Source organism: Camelus ferus, chromosome 10, assembly GCF_009834535.1.
Source record: "Camelus ferus isolate YT-003-E chromosome 10, BCGSAC_Cfer_1.0, whole genome shotgun sequence".
In the NCBI taxonomy this organism is placed as follows: domain Eukaryota; kingdom Metazoa; phylum Chordata; class Mammalia; order Artiodactyla; family Camelidae; genus Camelus; species Camelus ferus.
The window spans coordinates 1310354-1329364 of record NC_045705.1 but is presented as its reverse complement, the minus strand read 5'-3'; the positions used below and the strand labels follow the sequence as shown (position 1 = coordinate 1329364).

At 36.7% G+C, this 19011-nt stretch overlaps 1 protein-coding gene across 3 annotated transcripts in view; it reads right to left on the bottom strand.

Moving 5' to 3' along the window:
• Positions 1 to 19011, bottom strand: part of GRIA4 (glutamate ionotropic receptor AMPA type subunit 4) — a 432139-nt gene that overhangs the window by 280104 nt on the left and 133024 nt on the right. For all 3 annotated transcript variants that reach the window (XM_032488229.1, XM_006186367.3, XM_032488231.1), the window contains one exon: positions 16904 to 17143. In XM_032488229.1, the coding sequence (XP_032344120.1) occupies positions 16904 to 17143 (240 nt within the window). The remainder of the gene's footprint in view (positions 1 to 16903; positions 17144 to 19011) is intronic.

The following is a 19011-nucleotide window of genomic DNA, read 5'->3' as shown; positions in this document are numbered from 1 at the left end:
GTATGGCCTATAAGAAATGAATGGCTTTCACATTTTTAATGTTTGGAGGGGATAAAATAAAACAAAATAAAAATAAAATTTTGTGATGTATGAAACTTACATAAAATTGAAATTTCAGTGTCCATAAACAGAGTTTTATTAGAACAGAGGTATGCACGTTCATTTATGCATTATCAGAGGCTGCTTTTTGCTACAGCATCAGAGTTAAGTAGTTGTGACAGAAACCATATGTTCTGCAAAGCCTGAAGTATCTACTATCTGGCTCTTTATGGAAAAATTTTGGTGATCCCTGGCATAGATCATCCTCCACCATTAAGGGAGGCGTAATGAACATTATGTCAACTTTTCTTTATATGTAGTATAACATGGCGGTTAAAGCAAGAGTCTGTTGACTAGAGAAGCCATGCTTTCTCATTGACTGCTATGTGACTTCAGGCAGATCATTTAAACTCTCTAAGTCTTAATTGTCCTAGGAATAAAACAGGATAATAATTTGACTTATTTTTTGGGGTTTGGGGAGAATTAAATATGTAACACACATATTAAATTACCTAGTGCATAATGACAGTTGTGGTGCCAAAAAGATTTGCCTAAAATGTAAGGATACAGAAAAGAAATAAATAGATTTTAAAACATACACTTGGCAAATATGAGCCAAAAGAAAACTTGAGTAGCTATGTTACTAGTGGGAAAAAAGATCTTAAGACAAAAAGCATCATTAAGGAGAGAGAAGTTCATTGCATAGTATAAAAAAAAGATTCATTTTTCAAGGAAGGTGCTAACAATTCTAAAGTATTTTGTATTAAAATGTATCACATATAAAGCAAAAATCTATAGGAATACAGTAAGAAGGTGATAAGTCCATGACCAATGTGGGAGATTTCCATGTTTATCTCTCAATTAGGTCAGTCAGAAATTTAATAGAGATGTAGAAGATTTGAGCAAAAATATACTGATGATAAGGAAAGTTGCAGCTAAAAATAGAAAATATTCTTCTTAAGACTACATGAAATATTTTTAAAATTGAGCATGCATTGGACATGAGGAAAGTTCTAAAAAGTTTCAGAGAATTCGTATCACACAGAGCACATTTTCTGCCAGAATCCATTAAGTACTTCACACAAAGGCATTTTATACATATTTTAACAAATGTGGCATAAGGAGAAATGAAAAATTGGAATGAGGCTACTGACTCACGAAAGACAATGAAGCGTGATTTTAAAAAGTTCTTTAGACTTCATGCCTAAATATTTTAAGGTATGCTTTATCAAACGTTTGAGGAAAAGCTAATTTTAACATTATACAAACTCATCTAGGAAACAGGAAACTATGTAATACTCTGCCTCATATTGTAGACGGCCGAGATAACCTTGCTACAAAACTGCATGTGTGATTACACGGTAAAATGATGTGTGTAATAAAGTGGGTGGTGGGGCATCATTTCCCCTCCACTGCTTCCTGTTGACTGTAATATGGATACAATTGGAGCTTAAGTAGCCACCATGGACCTTGAAGACACATGTTGAAGATGCTGTAGCAACAAAACCCAAGTCTGACTGCCAGAAGATGACGCATCCTCCATAGCAGTTCTATAAAAGCTCTGTAATATATGGACTTCATATATATGTATACATGTATATATATACTGTTATTTTGCATTTGTTATTATTTACAGCCTAAACTATTCCTATTCCATACATTACCCAAGATAGAAAACAGTTTGCAATAATCTTCTATGGTACTTTCCTTAGAATGAGTGAGGACTGAGTTCTAAATTTTGAAGTCACTGTCATACAAGAGAGGATGAGACCACAACATTCATTCACTCATACTTATTGACTGCGACTGCAATAGCCAGGAGAGCTATTGTTCAGGGAAACTCAGTGAGTAGGACAGAATGCCTGCTATTATGGACTTTAAAATGTAATAGAGGAGAACAGATCTGACCTGTATTGGATCTGTTCCTTTAGTTTTAACCACTGTGCCCTTTTTTCTGGGTTTGTTCTTGCTAGCTCTGCACCTTTTATAAATGAATCTTGCTTTTAGCCTGTCTGGTAAACAGGAGAGCCTTTTCTCAAGGCTCTGACCTTTAAGGATATTAACACTTCTGCACTTAAATAAAGATAACAAGTTGCAGAATAGAGGGTGGACTTTGTTTTGTTGGCCCACGTGGACAGCTGCAGGAACAAAGAATTCCTACACCAAGAAGTTTGCAGCAACCAACCACAACCCCTCCTCTGTTTTTTTGTATAAAAGGAGCCTGTATTCTGATGAGAGCAGGATGATTCTCCAGGACATTAGCCTGCCATCCTCTTGGTCTGCTGGCTTTCCGAATAAAGTCCCTATTGCTTGCCCCAACACCTCGTCTCCCGGTTTATTGGCCCGTCGTGTGGTGAGCAGAATGAGTTTGGACTCGGCAACAAAAAGAGTCTGATGACAAAGGCACAGAATTAAACAAAGAGTTAGAATACCAGGCTTGATAGAGATAATACAAAATTCCATGGGAGCATACAGAAAAGGGGTTAACTCACTTGAGGGTAAATGTGTAGAAGATGATTCCTTGAAAGGAGTCATGGTCAGACCTGAGGGATGAATGGGAGTTACCCCAGAAAAAAGAGATACCACAGAAAAAAAGAGAATGTTCAAGTCTGAAGAAATGGCATCTGCAGAGCTGTGAAGGCAAGTGAAAGAATCTAGTGCTCAAAATGTTTAAAGAAGGCCATTGTCACTGGGGCTTGGTGTTTCAAGATCAGTGGGCTATATAATGAATTGGGAGGAGCAATCAAGACAAACGACTGTACAGCATCATTTAAGGAATCTGGACTTTATTTGAAGGGCGGTGAAAAGTCATGAAATAAATCCTAATCAGGAAAGGGACACATGCAGCTTTGTACTTCAGAAATTTACAGAGGCAAAGTGGCTGAGGACAGACCCTGGGGGTAATACCAGCATTTTAAGAGAAGTTAGAGGAAGTCTACCAAGGAAGTGAAAAATAAGAAATCATAAATTTATGCTTTAGTCCGTCTCATCATCAATTTAGCATTTATACCCAGAGATGTCTTATGTATTATGCAGGTTTATGTCTCATAAGATCTTATAATAAAAATTTGTCTCATAGTATAAAATATTATACAAAATCTTAGCAAAACACTTCTGATTTGTGATTAATAATATTAAAATGATAAATATTTATTGGAGTTTAAGTGTAAATTATTATGGCGTCAGTATACTGCTACCACTGTACCAATAAAAATTGTAAAAACAGACACAATAGGATAATAGCCATAACTTACAGAGTTTACTGTATGCCAGGAACTTTGTAAGTACTTCGTGTATAACTCACAGTGGCCTGGTAGATTTGATTATTAATACTAATTTTCAGACTAGAAAACTGAGATCTAGCTATGTTAAGGAACACATAATTGGAACAGCTGGGATTTGAATTCAGGCACTTAGCATTGTGGTCTTCTAACTATCCTTCACTGACAAAATCTGGGCTATAGACTTGAAAGAATGCAGAAACGATTTCTATTTAAACGTGCAAAAGATTGGCAGGCTGTCATAGCCTAAACTAATGAATTTATTTATATCTAAGAACTCTTTTCCATTGCTTCAAATAGTAAGTTACTGCTTTCTATTGTCCTGTTACCAGATGTCTTATGACATGGTGAATGAACGATAAGATACACCAGTTGAGTAAACCTTACCTCTGACATAGTTTTATACTATAAGGATTTCAACCTTAATTGCACATTGTCATTATACATGCATTTTGTTCCATTCTTCTAATAGAAGGGAAAATTAATTGAGACAATATCAATTAGCTTGAGGTACTGTGTTCAATCACAGCTCTAAAAGAAAGATTTTTTTTTCTCCTGAGATCTTCAAGAAAGCAACTTTTTTTTCTTAATGAAGAGCTGTCAGGAAATTGCAAGTTATTCACAAACTTATTGCTTTAGAAAGTTGTGGGTCACTGAAAAGGCAGAGCCATGAGAAAGCTTATGAAGTTTGTCCTTTTAGGATAAGAAAATTGCTAAAACTTTATACCCACATTCCATCACTAAAAGGATTCTCAAGGAACGTGTTCCGTCCCCTTGGTCCTCAGATGTGGCTCAATAACTCTATTGACGGGTTCAGCATATGCTCAGGGCTCCCCCTCATATCAAAGCCTATAAAAATTAATATATTTTTAAAAAGCATTAAAATAGTCACCATGGGGGAAAATAAGCACTCTGTTTGACTCCCACACACTTATTTTGTAATTTGTTTGTTTGAATTTTGAATTTCCATGAGGCAGGGCGCAGTGAGTGGGGCCTCTGAAGGTCTTATCCAGATCTGTTTTTAATACTTTATTTTATTTATTTATATATTTCATTGAAGTATGGCCGATTTACAAGATTATATTAGTTTCAGGTTGTACAACATGGTAATTCAATATTTTTATAGATTATATTCCATTTAATGTTATTACAATATAATAACTATATTTTCCTGTGCTGTAACATATATCCTTGTTGCTTATTTATTTTGTACATGGTAATTTGTACCTCTTAACTCCATACCCCTATCTTGCCCCTCACCCTTTATTCTCTGCCTACTAATAACCCTTAGTTTGTACTCTATTTACTTCTGTTTTGTTACACACATTGGCTTGTTTCATTTTTTATTTTCCACATCTGAGTGATCATATATAGTATTTGTGATTGTCTGACTTATTTCACTAAGCATAATACCCTCTAGGTCCATCCATGTTGTTGCAAATGGCAGAATGTTATTCTTTTTTATGGCTGAGTAATATTCTATTATATATATATTGATGGCCACTTAATTTTTATTGTAAATAAATCTGATATCAACATTGGGGTGCATGTGTCTTTCTGAATCAGTGTTTTTTTCCCCCTCAGACATATATGCAGCAGCAGAATTGCTAGATCATGTGGTAGTTCTGTTTTTACTTTTCTGAGGAAACTCCATACTGTTTGCCAAAGTGGTGCACTGATTTACATTCCCACCAACAGTGAACTAGGATTCCCTTTTCTCTACATCCTTACTAACATTTGTTATTTGTGCAATTTTTGATGACAGCCATTCTGACAGGTGTGAGGAGATATCTCCTTGTGGTTTTGATTTGCATTTCTCTGATGATTAGCAATGTGGAGCATTTTTTATGTACCTATTGGCCATCTGTTCTCTTTGGAAAAATGTCTATTCAGGTCTTCTGCCCATTTTTAAGATAGAGTTTTTAATATTGACTTGTATGAGCTGTTTATATATTTTGGATATTAGCCCCATATCAGTTATATCATTTGCAAATATTTTCTCCCATTCTGTGGGTTGTCTTTTTGTTTTGTTGATGGTTTCCTCTGCTGGGAAAAAGCTTTTAAGTTTAATTAGTCCCATTTATTTTTGCTTTGTGATTTGATTGTAAATGGGATTATGTCCTTAATTTCTCTTTCTGATAGTTCATTATTAGTGTATGGAAAATTTCTGTATATTAATCATGTATCTTGCAAATATATTGAATTCATTTATTAGTTCTAGTTTTTTTGATGGAGGCTTTAAGGTTTTTTCTATTAAGTATCATGTCATCTGCAAATAGTGATGGTTTTATTTCTTATTTTCCAATTTGGTTGCCTTTTATTTATTTTTTTTCTTTTTTTGAGCATTGTGTCTGGGACTTCTGATACTATGTTAAGTAAAAGGGGGTGAGGGTGGGCATTCTTGCTTGTTCCTGATTTTAGAGGAAAGCTTCTATTCTAAATGATAATCTTGCTGGATAGAGTATCCTAGGTTGCAGGTTTTTCTCTCTAAGGACTTTGAGTATATAATGCCATTGCCTTCTGGCCTGAAAACTTTCTGCAGAGAAATCAATTGATAGCCTTATGAAGGTTCCTCTGTGTATGATTCTTTGTTTTCCTCTTGCTGCCTTTTGGAATTCTCCCTTTATCTTTAACTTTTGCCATTTTAATTATGTTATGTCTTGATGTGGTCTATTTGGATTCACTTTGTTTGGGACCCTCTGTGCTATCTGTTTCTTTCTTTAGGTTTTAGAAGTTTTCAGCTGTAATTTCCTCAAATACATTTCTGACCCTCTTCTCTCTGTCTTATCCTTCTGGGGCTTCTATTATGTGAATGTTGGTACAATCCATGTTGTTTAAGAGGTCCCCTAAATTGATCTCATTAAAAATTTTCATTTGCTATTCTGATTGGGTGATTTCCATTAGTCTATCTTCCAGATCCCTTATGTGTTTTTCTGTATCGTCTAGTCTGCTTTCAATTCCTTCTAGAGTGTTTTTCATCTCAGTTACTGTATTGTTCAGTTCTGACTGTTTCTTTTTTTATATTTTCTAGTTTCTTGTTAAAATTCTCACTGCGTTCACCTATTCTTTTCCCTAATTCTTATTACTAATGCTTTGAACTCCTTATCTGGTAAATTATTTATTTGCTTCATTAGTTGTTTTTCCAGAGGTTTTTCTTGCTCTTTTGAGACCACTTCCTCCATCTTCTCATTTTGCTTAACAGTTTCTGTCTCTTTGAAATTAGGTGAAACAGTTGCCTGTTGCAGTCTTGAAGGAGGGTGTCTTTGTGTGGGAGTGTCTCTATATAGTGTGTGTGTGCCAAGTGACTTTGTTGGTAGAGCTGGATCTGAGTGAGCACAAGACACATCTTTCCCTGAGGGGGCTGATAACTATCACCATGGAAGGAAGTAGGGCTCAAGATGGAGTGGCTATTTCAGAACCACTGTAGCTCTAGCTTCTCCTCTGCTTAGTGGCCATCATGGTCCTATCAGAGGTGTGGGTGGGTCCTAAGTTGCTGGAGCATCAGTCCTGAGGGTTGGGTCTGAGCTGGCTCCATATCCTTTACATGTGTTCTCTCCTCCTTCCCAGCACCTGCACCCTCACCCCTGAGCAGAGCAGTGCTCAGGCAAGAGGGCCTGGTGTGGGTGCTCTGCATAGGTCTGAGTCTGGGCTGTGGCCATAGTCAGAACCCCAGACATCTTGTGATGCCCTGCCTATGTATGTGCCTTCTTGGCTGCCCCACCCTGCTCAGACACAGCTTGGGGTCTGAGCTGCCTTAGTCCCTCACAGTTGAGCTCTCCCCTTGGCTGCGGCGGCCCTCACACCACTGTGGAGTTGTGTCCTGAAGCAACTAGGGCTGGGGAAGTCACTCTGCTAAGGATGTTTGTGGGAGACTGGCCAGGGACCCCTGCAGTTTCAATCTGCTCTTTCTGCCCTGTTTTAGGAGTAAGTGAGTGTGTGTGCCCTCCTCAGAAGTGCAGTCCAGGCCCTCCTGTCAGTCCCATTGGTCCTCCAACCAGCCAAGGGGATTTGTTTTCCTTGTGTCAGACCACAGGCCTAGGAACCCAATATGTGGCTTGAACTGCTTACTCCCTAGGGAGGATTTCTTCTCTTCTGTATCCCTTCCACGGGAGCACAAGTCCTGACTTGACTTCTCTTCCATTCCTGTCTGATTCCGTGAGGATCTTCCTTACAGCCTTGTTTGTACAGGAGTCTTTCTGCCAGTCTCCAGTTAGTTTTGTGGTGAGAATTGTTCCATAGGTAAATGCATTCTTTTTTTATTTAAAGTTTTTAAAGGCATAGGGAATAGTGAGATCAGTGACATTCATTTCATTTTATTTATTTTTTTTTGTTTCCTTTTAAAAAAATTGAAGTATAATCAGTTTACAATGTTGTGTCAACTTCTGGTGTACAATGTAATGTTTCAGTCATACATATACATACATATCTTTCATCTATTTTATATATAGTGGTTGATAATCTGCAAATCTCGAACTCCCAATTTATCCCTTTATATCCGCTTTCCCCACTGGTAACCATAAGTTTGTTTTCTATGTCTGTGAGTCTGTTTCTGTTTTGAAAATAAATTAATTTGTGTCTTTCAGCCAAGACATGGAAACACCCTAAATGTCCATTGACAGATGACTGGATAAAGAAGTTGTGGTATATTTATACAATGGAATACTACTCAGCCATAAAAAAGAATAAAATAATGACATTTGCATCAACATAGATGGGCCGGGAAATCATCATTCCAAGGGAAGTAAGCCAGAAAGAGAAAGAAAAATGCCATGTGATATCACTTAAATGTGGTCAATGAATTTTTGGTGTGTTCTTGGGAGAAGGTGAGTTCCATATCCTACTCTGCCACCTTGATCTGTTCCCTGCAGGTGTGTTCTTATCTTTTATTCAGAGACTGAACACTGACAGGGGGAAAGAAGCGAGAAAGGAAGAACATCCAGACAGGTGACCTCTTGGTCAGTCAACAGTGTATGTCTAGTGCCTGCTGAGTGACAGGTAAACTGACCCACCACAAATATTCATGGAAGGTGCATAGTTATTTTCTTTGCCATCCCACTCAAGCCTCTTTAACATTTCAGATGAATGTCTGAAAGACTGCTAGCATCACAAAAACAACTGTAGGGTTTTGTATTTCATCCCGGAATCTCTCCATCTTGTCAACCCACTGCTGATTTTGCTGCTCCTTGCTCTGCTCCCTTCCTTGATCTCCCTTGTGTAGCCCATAGCATTGTTCTTTGCGTATCCCCCTGTTTGGCAGTCCTATTCTGATTCATTCTTCTTGTTAGATTTCAGCACTCTTTCAGCATATAACTTCCAGCATCTGCCCTCAAACCCTTCATTCTATAACCAGGGAAAGTAGGCGGTGACAGATAGGCATGTGCTTCTCATTACCTCCTGTCACCAGGGAAAAGGGATGGGACACATAACCCCCTCTATAAAAACACCCATCAGTACTCCTTTGTCCCTCCACTCAGCACTGAGTCCACTGCTCCCCTTCCTAACCCACTGTGGTAATGGCCTGTGGAATGTGGGTTAATAAGGGCAGGGAAGAAACACTGCAGTAACACCAAAGGAGATGCGCCGAAGGGAGCAGGAACCGCCTTGCCTCTTTGTGATTGTAGTAGCCCCTGTTATCTGAGGCTTCACTCTCCACGGTTTCAGGAGACTTCAGGAACCTCAGTCTCCACAGTTTCAGGAACCTTTGTGGTCCAAAAATATTAAGTGGAAAAGTGCAGAAATAAGCAATTCATAAGTTTTAAAGTGCGTGCTCTTAGAAGTAGCATGGTGAAATCTCCTGCTGTCCCTGCTCTGTTCCACCTGAGACATAAATCCTCCTTTTGTCCAGCTATCCTGTAACTTAGTCACTCAGGAGCCAGCTTGGTTATCAGATCAACTGTCATGGCATTGCAGTGCTAGTATCCAAGTCATATTTTTACTTTTGGCCACAAAGCACAAAAGTAGTGATTCTTGCAATTTGGATATGCCCAAGAGAAGCCATAAAGGGCTTCCTTTAAGTGAAAAGGTGAACGTTCTTGACTACCTAAGAAAAAAAAAATAGTATGCTGAGGTTGCTAAGGTCTATGGTAAGAGCAAATCTATCCATGAAATTGTGAAGGAGGAAAAATATATTTGTGCTAGTTTTGCTGTGGCACCTCAAACTGCAAAAGTTATAGGCACTGGGTGTGGTAAGTGCTTAGTTAAGATTAAAAAAAGTATTAAATTTTTACACTAGATATTTTTAGAGTGAGAGACCACATTCATATCACTTTTATTATAGTATATTGGTATAGTTTTCTATTTTATTATTACTTATTATTGTTAATCTCTTCTTGTGCCTAATTTATAAATTAAACTTTATCACTGTAAAAATATAACATATAAAGGGTTTGATACTATACATGGTTTCAAGCACCCACTGCGGGTCTTGAAACGCGTCCCCCTACCATGGAGAAGAAAGGGCTACTGTTCTATTTCTCCCTCAGTTATGGATTCGAATCTCCATAGGGAGCTCTACTGTTATTTCTATACCTTTGCCCTCCCACTGGCCTGGATCCAGCAGGAAGGCAGTGATACATGCTTGAGAGATATAGTTAAATGTTATTCTCCCCCTGTTGGAATGCATTATCCTCACACTTGGCAGCTGGAAACAAATACAAGTTTGGCATTGTCAGCCTGCACCGTAAAAGTAATAAAAGTCAGTAAGCAAGTGTATTTGGATGAACTATGAAGTGTAGTCTAAATCTTAATGAGTTCACTATAAACACAGATGATTGCCAGAGGGTTGTCATTGGAGGTTTACACAAAGGGAACTCCTCTTTATCCTGGTGAGGGTTTTAGACTTAGATATTTCTTTTTTCAGGATTAAAAAATAAGTTGAAAATGGAATTGAATGCTATCAGGAATTAAAGATAAATTACTTACCCATTCTTACATAATACCATGTTGGAATCTGAAAGATTCTTACGTCCTGAATTTATATGTCAATTAACTGTTTTGCTATTATTAATTTTGTTTTTAATTAAAGAAATGGCCCAGAAGTATTTTAAGTGACACAATTAATGGTGAATGTGTGCTAGCAAGGTATCAGTATGTGTGGTAATCAGGAATTGGAGATGGGGAGAATGAGTGAAAAAGGATGCTTGAAATCAGCAGTGTAGACAGACACGAAGCACTCCAAGTCCAGTTGATAGGTTGTATGGATCCCACCCTACCCGAAACGGATTTCAAGGAAGGAGCAGAGGCCAGTAATTTTACTTTGGTGTGAACTGAAGTCATTATGCTATGTTCTTTAGTGTTATCTACTCTGTCATCCCTCTATATTACTTATGGATTTGAGTTTAAAGGGATCCTAGGAGTCCATTCCTGGTGATGGATGAGAAAGAGATTAAGGTTCCCAGTGCTCCTGAAATAAATCATGCTGCCTACCCACTCTAGGTTCTGAGAGGAGGCAGAGAAAGAGGAAAAGAGCAATGAAATGAAACAATATGAGGGAAAAAAACAGAGAAGGAGATAATTGGAGCTGAACCCAGAAGGAAGATAGGAGAGTTCTCTGGAGTGATTTATGCATGTTTATTTTGGGGAGAGTAAAAGAGATGCCATTGAATGGTGTCTCATGCCTCTTCTTTTTCATTTATTGCTTTTTCTATTACTTAGATCTCAACTTTTTATTTTTTTGCAAAAGGATTTAAAGCAGTTTAAAGATAAAAGATATGTATGCAATAAAACTCCCAAAACAGAAACAAAATAGCAAGATCCCCCACCTTCTCCACCCAAACATACTTCTCTTTCCATACCCTTGTCACTTCTTCCACTGGCTTCAACGTATGCATACTATACCATCTACAACATTGTTTCTAGGTTTCTGCACATCGCAGAATGTATTTTTGTAAAAAACAACAACGAGAAACAGACCAAAGGAAACAAGCCAAAACTAGCCAAAGTTAAGTTTTATCCTCTATGCTTTGCCAAATACATCTCTCCTAGGAACAATTTACATAATGTTATAATATTTATTAAGATAATGCATATAAGATATTTAGCAAACTGTGAAACAACACCATTTGCCTGGAAAGCACTAATGTGAGTAAAACTTTGAGCATTAAGCATTAAAGAAAACTGGAATTAAGCAAGACAAGGTCAGTGTCAGCCACTGCTTATGCCAGACATGAAATCAAAGTTGCTGGCCATCATAACAGTTCTGAAAAATACTGACAGTGATTATTAGAATTTTAAAAATGTTAGGTTTCTGTCTCTTTCTCTGTCTTTTGATCATAAATTCATCTTGTTACCAGTGTTGTTAGAAATGGCCTTAAAACATCATGAATTCTTAAAATTCTGGGTGATAGACACAGGTAAAAATATGTTCTTCTGAAAAGATTTATTTCAAAAATAACCATGACTTACATTATAAACATTTAAATTAGTCTCTTTTTCACTCAAGGAAAATGCTGTACTACTTGATTTTGAAAAAAGTCAAGATTTCATATTACCAAAATATAGGTCATTCAAAATTTTTCTAAATATTTAACTTAATATGTCTAAGTCAAGAATGTTTATTTTCAGCCTGCTCCACAATTCTCATCACAACAAAACTGCATTCAATTCAAGTACTATTCGTACAGGAGATGCTTTTTTCATTTTGACTGTTCTATGAACCATTTTAATGGTAAAATGGTACAATGAATAAGACATGAGTTACATGATTAGTTTTTAGAGCTTGAAAATTACTTGATACCTATTGTCAATGACTTAATTTGATTTGTCTGTTAATTTATTTCATATTTATGGGACGCCTATTGGGGGTAACTATGCTCAAAATGAAGGATAAATGTAAAAAGACATAATAATAACGGCAGAAGGACTTACACTCTAAGTGAAGAAAAGATGTAAATGTACACACAACACAATGGGAAAATTACTATAAAAAGGATTACACACAGGGTGTTCTCTGTGTTCTATCCTTACATAGTAAAATATGAATCAAGAAGACATTTGGAAATTTCATTTAATGGGAGATATGCTATTGCAGATGAATTCAGTGGTTAGATATGCTGTGTTGCCCAATACAATGACTATTAGTCAAATGAAATTATTTAATCAAGTAAAATTAAAGAAAATTTAAAATTCAGTTCCTCATGAAGGTACATGAGCCACATTGTAAGTGCTCAATAGCCTCATCTTTATTAACTCAAAAATCTTACCAAAGTTCATATTTAAATGATGTTTTATAATTGTTTTTCCCAAAGAGACAATGATCTTTTTGGAAAATATAGTTGTCTTCCAATTTAAAATTGTAAAAACATCTAGCTACGTATCAAAGACGAGTTTCTAATTGTCAAGTAGAGTGCTGTGTATTGTTTCCTAATGAAGTCATAGCAAGACAATTTATTTTCAGAAGTGTCTTGCTCATTGCTGCATTAATGCTTATCAAAGTACTTGATGAAAGCTGAACAATGAAGTTTTACTGAGTGCTAAATGGATATATTGAACAAATAAATAAATGAATACTTTTTTTTTTTTTTTTTTTTTTTTTGAGATTCAGCCAAAGAAACAGAAGTAGGGAGCTACCTGCTGGTAGCGATCACTTGTTCCACCTATTATCTTTTTCTTTCCACCCACCATTTCCAGGGAAGGAATAGAATAGTTGGAATATAAAATATCAAAAAACATTAAAGATAGTTTCAATTAGCTTTAAAGAAAATGCAGTTCAACTTTCCTTTCTTCCTTCCTTCCTCTTTCTTCCTTCCTCTTTCTTTCTTCCTTTCTTTCTTTCTTTCTTTCTTCTTTCTTTCTTTTCTTTCTTTCTTTCTTTCTTTCTTTCTTTCTTTCTTTCTTCTTTCTTTCTTTCTTTCTTTCTTTCTTTCTTCTTCTTTCTTTCTTCTCTCTTTCCTTTCTTTCTTTCTTTCTTTCCTTCCTTCCTTCCTTCATTCCTTCCTTCCTTCCTTCCTCTTCCTTCCTTCTTATTTTCTTTCTTCTTCTTACCTCTTTCTCTCAAGTGTGAACAAAATACAGACAGGTTCACACAGCTAATCAGTAGCAGACCAGGATTAGAACACAAGTTCCATATCAGATGAAATAATCATTACTTTTATTGATTATAATTCAACATAAAAACAATAAGTTATGACAGAGTGAAGCTCTGGTACATTAAGAGATCCCCAGATAACTTTAGGGGTTAAAAGTTTAGAAATAATTGAATGGCATTGAAATAACTTATTCCAAAATAAGAATTTATGAGGCATCAGAAAGTCATGTTCTACTCAATTTATAGAGAAATTCAGGGTCATATTAAGGTAGTTACTTATAATAAGAAAAATATTTAGATGAGAAGTTCACGATGGCAGTAGGGGATTAGAGAAAGTACTAAAATATACCATACCATCTTATTTCTTTATGCTTGGCTTTGTGCATTATTTTTTAAAACTCTGATCTTTAATGTTGATCTGTGCTCTTTTAATTTTATGTGATGTGAAAATATGGATGACAGCCAACTATGTTTATGATAGAAGTTAATCATATGTTCATAACTGAAGTTCATACCTCAGTTGGTCATAATGATACATAATTCAAGAGGAGATAGATTTGGCTTGTGGTCTTAAACTCATAAAGTGAGCACAAAAATTTCAAATGGGAGAAGTTATTCTTGCTCTTTGCAAGTACTGGAGGAAGACCCAGAATATTGAGAAGAATGGTAGTATCATGGCAGAGTGAGGCATCTGAGCATGATGAAATGACCGTTTTCCTGTATTTCTCATTCATGCAGTTACCACTTGGAATAAAGGTGTATACTCTGAAGTCGAGTTAGGTGATAATAGAAGACAATTCAAAGGTATTGAATCCTGAAACAAGTATTGTAGAGAACTAAGAGAGTGTCTAGAGAGTGACTTGCCTCAGCTGGTTAGAAGCAAACCAGTTAAATTCTAGTGTGGTGACAGGAAAAGGTAGGCTTTTTGTGCAGCAAGCCAATAAGTAGGTTAAAGGTTACATGATACATATTAGAAGAAATAGTGCTTGTACCATGATGAGTTTAAGACTTTGAAGGCAGAAATTTAACCAGGAGAAAGGATCTTTACATAGTCAAGTATTGTCTGAGTATACCAGAGAGATCTGATGGTAAAAAGAACCGGGAGGTGGCTCAAGGTTGGAGCATCTGACTTGTCATGCAGGAGTGAGGATCCCGGAAAGTATAAACTGGTGCAAAAGCAAAGCACTGCTTTTAATCCCTGTTTGGTGGGGAGGCTGATGCATGAATGCCTAGAACCCTCCCCTTGCCAGAGACTGGTTTGCACAAGGGCAGGGGAAAAAAGTAAGACATTGGTCCCACTGGCATTTCAGTGAGACTAAGATGTCGTAAAATGAAAGTCTTCTGCCCAAAGTGGCAAACTGAGCTGTGTCATAACACACTACAGGAGGAACCATCTCGTCTATATTTCTTCACATTATGATTCAATTTTTGAACCAAAATCAATTTTATTGAAGTGTAAATTTTTTTGCATTGACACTCATATTTTACAACTGATGAACCTACCTTTGTACATCACTATCATGCAAAGTCCTAGCTGACAGAAGGGTTCACCCTTGGTGCTGTATATTCTATGGGTTTGGACGAATATATAGTGACATGTATCCACCATTATAATATCACACAGAGCAGTTTTACTGCCCTAAAGCCCCTCTGTGCTTTACCTGTTCATCTCTCCTTTCCTTTAACTCCTGGCAACCACTGATCTTTTTATTGTCTCCATAGTTTGGTGTTTTCCAGAATGTCATGTAGTTGGAATCATAGGGTATGTAGCCTTTTCAGAATGACTCCTTTCACTTAGTAATATGTATTTAAAGTTCTTCCTTGTCTTTTCATGTCTCAACAACTCATTTATTTTCAGCTGTGAATAATATTCCATTGTCTGAATATACCACAGGTTAATCATCCTTTCACCTCCTGAAGGACATCTTGATTGCTTCCAAGTTTTGGCTATTGTGAATAAAGCTGTTATAAACATCCATGTGAAGGTTTTGTGTGGTTTGGGTAAATACCAAGGAACATGACTGCTGGATAAATAGTAAGAATAAGTTTAGCTTTGTAAGAAACTGCCAGATTGTCTTCCAAAGCAGCTGAACCATTTTTCATCCCCCTCAGTAATGAATGAGTTCCTGTTACTCCACATCCTAACCATCATTTGATGTTGTCAATGATCTTGATTTGAGCAATTCTGATAGATATGTAGTGATACCTCATTACTGTTTTAATTTGCATTATGATTCATTTTTCAGTGTCTTCTTGCTTAAGGATTTTTCCAAAAGTTAGAATGAACAAAGTAACAGTTTCTCTAATTTGTAATACATTCTCTAGGATGCTTTGGATTGTCAGCTATTGAAAAATGTATCATGACCTATGGGTAGGTTCTCAAACTTCCAAATGAGAATTTGAGTATGCCACAGCCATGCATAAAATACACTGATAATATTAAATTTTCTGAGCTTGTTTCCAAAAGGTAAACTTATGAAGAATGCCAAGATAAGGAATGTACTAGGATTACCACTGGTGAGACATCTTATATGACAACCTATTTCCATCTAATTAAACATGTGAATTTTTAATGAGAAAGGTGAATTCATTTAACAAGTTTTTGTCTCTGAATATAGGGAATTATGCTTTGGATTTTGAAGGTACTTATATCTTTAAAAGATTTATTTTGCTTGTTTATCGTTCTCACATTTAATTGTTTTACTCATTTCACGGACAGAATTGTATTCAAGGATGTTCTTGAAATGTTGCCTGTTCAAACTTTTCTTTTAACTTCTTGTCTGCTAATAAATCTTACACTTCAAGGAAAAAGAATGAAGACAAAACCTCACAGGTGATTCTCTAATATTTATTCTCAAATATAATATGTTGCTATGATTCTAGTCACTAAATAAAAAACAGAGCTGAAAAAAAATTGGAATTCCTTAACTTATGTCTCCAACCAAAAGTCAAAGTATATCAACATTGTACAAAATTATACGGATTGCCAATAATTTATGTCAGTTATCCACCTTGTTTCTCCAGCACATGGATCATATGGTATCATTTATTAACCTTTATAGACTGATAGGTAAAGATAAAGTGAAAGGTTGCCAGCATGTAGAAGCCTTACCACCAAATCTTTATTTTCATTGTCATGACCCTTCAATTACTCATTTAACATTTTGTATTTCAAAGTCAATGCTATGGCTCAACCTGCTACTATTTTAAGATGTTCCAAAACATTAAATCATTTTTATTTGAGGTAAAAGACAAACTTATTTTATGATTGTACCTGAAATATCATCATGGAAATGTAAAAAAAAATTATATACTTTAATTTCAACTAGTAACAGAGCATGATTTTCTCATGAGCAACCAACCTTGTGAATTTGAAGCTCACTTAATTAGAAAATTTTCCCCAGGGTCAAGATAAAAATACTGAGAATATACATCGATCATTTTCTGATTTTAGCCATACTGGGCATCAAAATATTTTGTTAAATCACCTAAGTGATACAAAGCCTTTTCAGATTGAAACTTAGAGTTTTACTTATAGAGATGTGGAATTGTGACTTACCTCTGTCTGTGTCATACAGGAAGACAAAACAATTCCATTCATAGTGATCCAGCAAACTCAAGAGTGCTCCTCGTAAGGAAGGCCTTAGCTGCAGCACAAACTGGCTCTCCCCCTCCGTGGGGAAACTTGGTGTGATGAGGGAGATGTGTAAGGCGCTGCAGAATGAGGTCAAAGTATGCACTGACCTCTTATCATAGAGTCCAAAAATGGCAAACACTCCTCTAGAATACTGGGAACAGACTGAAACAAAAGAAAAACACACAAACTATTTAGCACACTCTGAAACTCTTGACTCCACATCTGCAGCCTATGAAACAGAAAAATCTCTGAATCATTGATATGTCAGGAATATAATAAAAGGAAAGAGTAAAAGTGATGTGTGCAATTAGTTATACAAACAGTGAATTCTTGCGTTTGTACTCAAAGCCCTGCAGTGTATGGGGTAACAAGGGGTTTTCTCAAAAAGCCAAATTGAATTAAATGGAAATTTGACTAAAATGAAATAACATATGCATTTATCTTCGCTATTTTGAATTGTTCTGCATTTGTTATTCAGCCTAAATTGTTACTTTTTTTTTTTTTTTTTTTTTGCATTGGCAGTTTTGGTTTTTATCACAACCCTAGAGTTCTCTTGACTCATGCTTTGTAAAACAAAGGTTATGCTATCAGGAAAGTCCCTTTTGGGGTATCCTAAAAGCTTAGTGGAACTGTGGCCAGCTGAGTAGCTTCTAGATGGCCATAAAGCTAAGGCAAAGCAATTCCCAAACCCTGATAGAACCAAGTCTTCCTGAAGTGAAAGAACCAGACGCAACCAGGTGCACAGCCTCACCTTTTGTTAAGGTGTTCCTTCTGTGCTTACTTTATTGAGAGTTTTTATCATGAAAGGATGTTGAATTTCCTCAGACTTTTCTCCTGCATCTATTGAAATGATCATAGGACTTTTATCTTTCATTCTATTAATATGGTTTATAATATTTATTAGTTTGAAGATGTTGAACCACTCTTTCAGCCATTATTTCTATAAGTGGCCTTTGTGTCCCTATCTTTTTCTCTTCTTCTTCTGTAACTCCCATAATGCATAGATTGTTTTCTTAATGGTGTCTTATAAATCCTATAGGTTTTCATTTTTTTTCATTCTTTTGTTTTAATGTTCCTCTAACTGAATATTTTCAAATGGTGTGTCTTCAAGCTCACTGATTCTTTCTATTGTTTGGCTGAGTCTGCTGTTGAAATTTTCTACTGAATCCTGCAGCCAGTCATTGTATTTTTGAGCTCCAAGATTCCTGTTTTATATTTTCTATCACTTTGTTGAAATTCTCATTTTTGGGTACTGTTTCTCTGGTTTCTTTAAATTGTTTATCTGTGTTCTCTTGTGGCTCTCTGAGAACCTTTAAGACAATTATTTTGCATTCTTTTTCAGACAATTCATGGACCTTCATTTCCTTGTGGTCAATTACTGGACATTTACTGTGTACCTTTGGTGCTGTCATGCTTCTCTGATTCTTTGTGATCCGTGTAACCTTCTGTAGGTATCTGTGCATTTTAAGGTAGAATCTCCTCTTTCAGACTTCATGGACTGACTTTGATATGGAAAAGTCTTCTTTTGTGGGTTGGGGCATGCAGAAGCATTTTGTGGCTCCAGTCTAGTCTAATACTACAGAGTGTCAAGTACAGGAGTGTGTGGGAGCTTCAGGTCTGGGGGTCTTAATCAGCTCAGGCAGCTGGGGTCTATGATGCTGCAGACTGCATGGTCTTTGGCAAGAGCTGTGGCTGCTAAGGCTTATGGGGTTCTCAGTGGCACCTCCAGGTCCAGCAGCTAGGGGTTGTGGCAGGTGGCAGTGGTGGCCAGAACCAGTGGTGTGCACACTCTTGGCTGGCTGTATCCACATACACAGTGGAAAGAGCTGGGGCCAGCAGCAGTAGCCAGGGCCAGCTACAGGAGCACCAGCAGCTGTGGGAGCCCTGGTTGTTGGCACATAGTTGTGTGACAGCATGGGCTAGCTACAAGTGTATGCATGGAGGTGGGGGCTGGTGATGGGAATTGGGGCAGGCATTGTGCAGGTGCTTGGCTACCAGGGTTAGCTGTGGACATGCATGGAAGTGCAGGC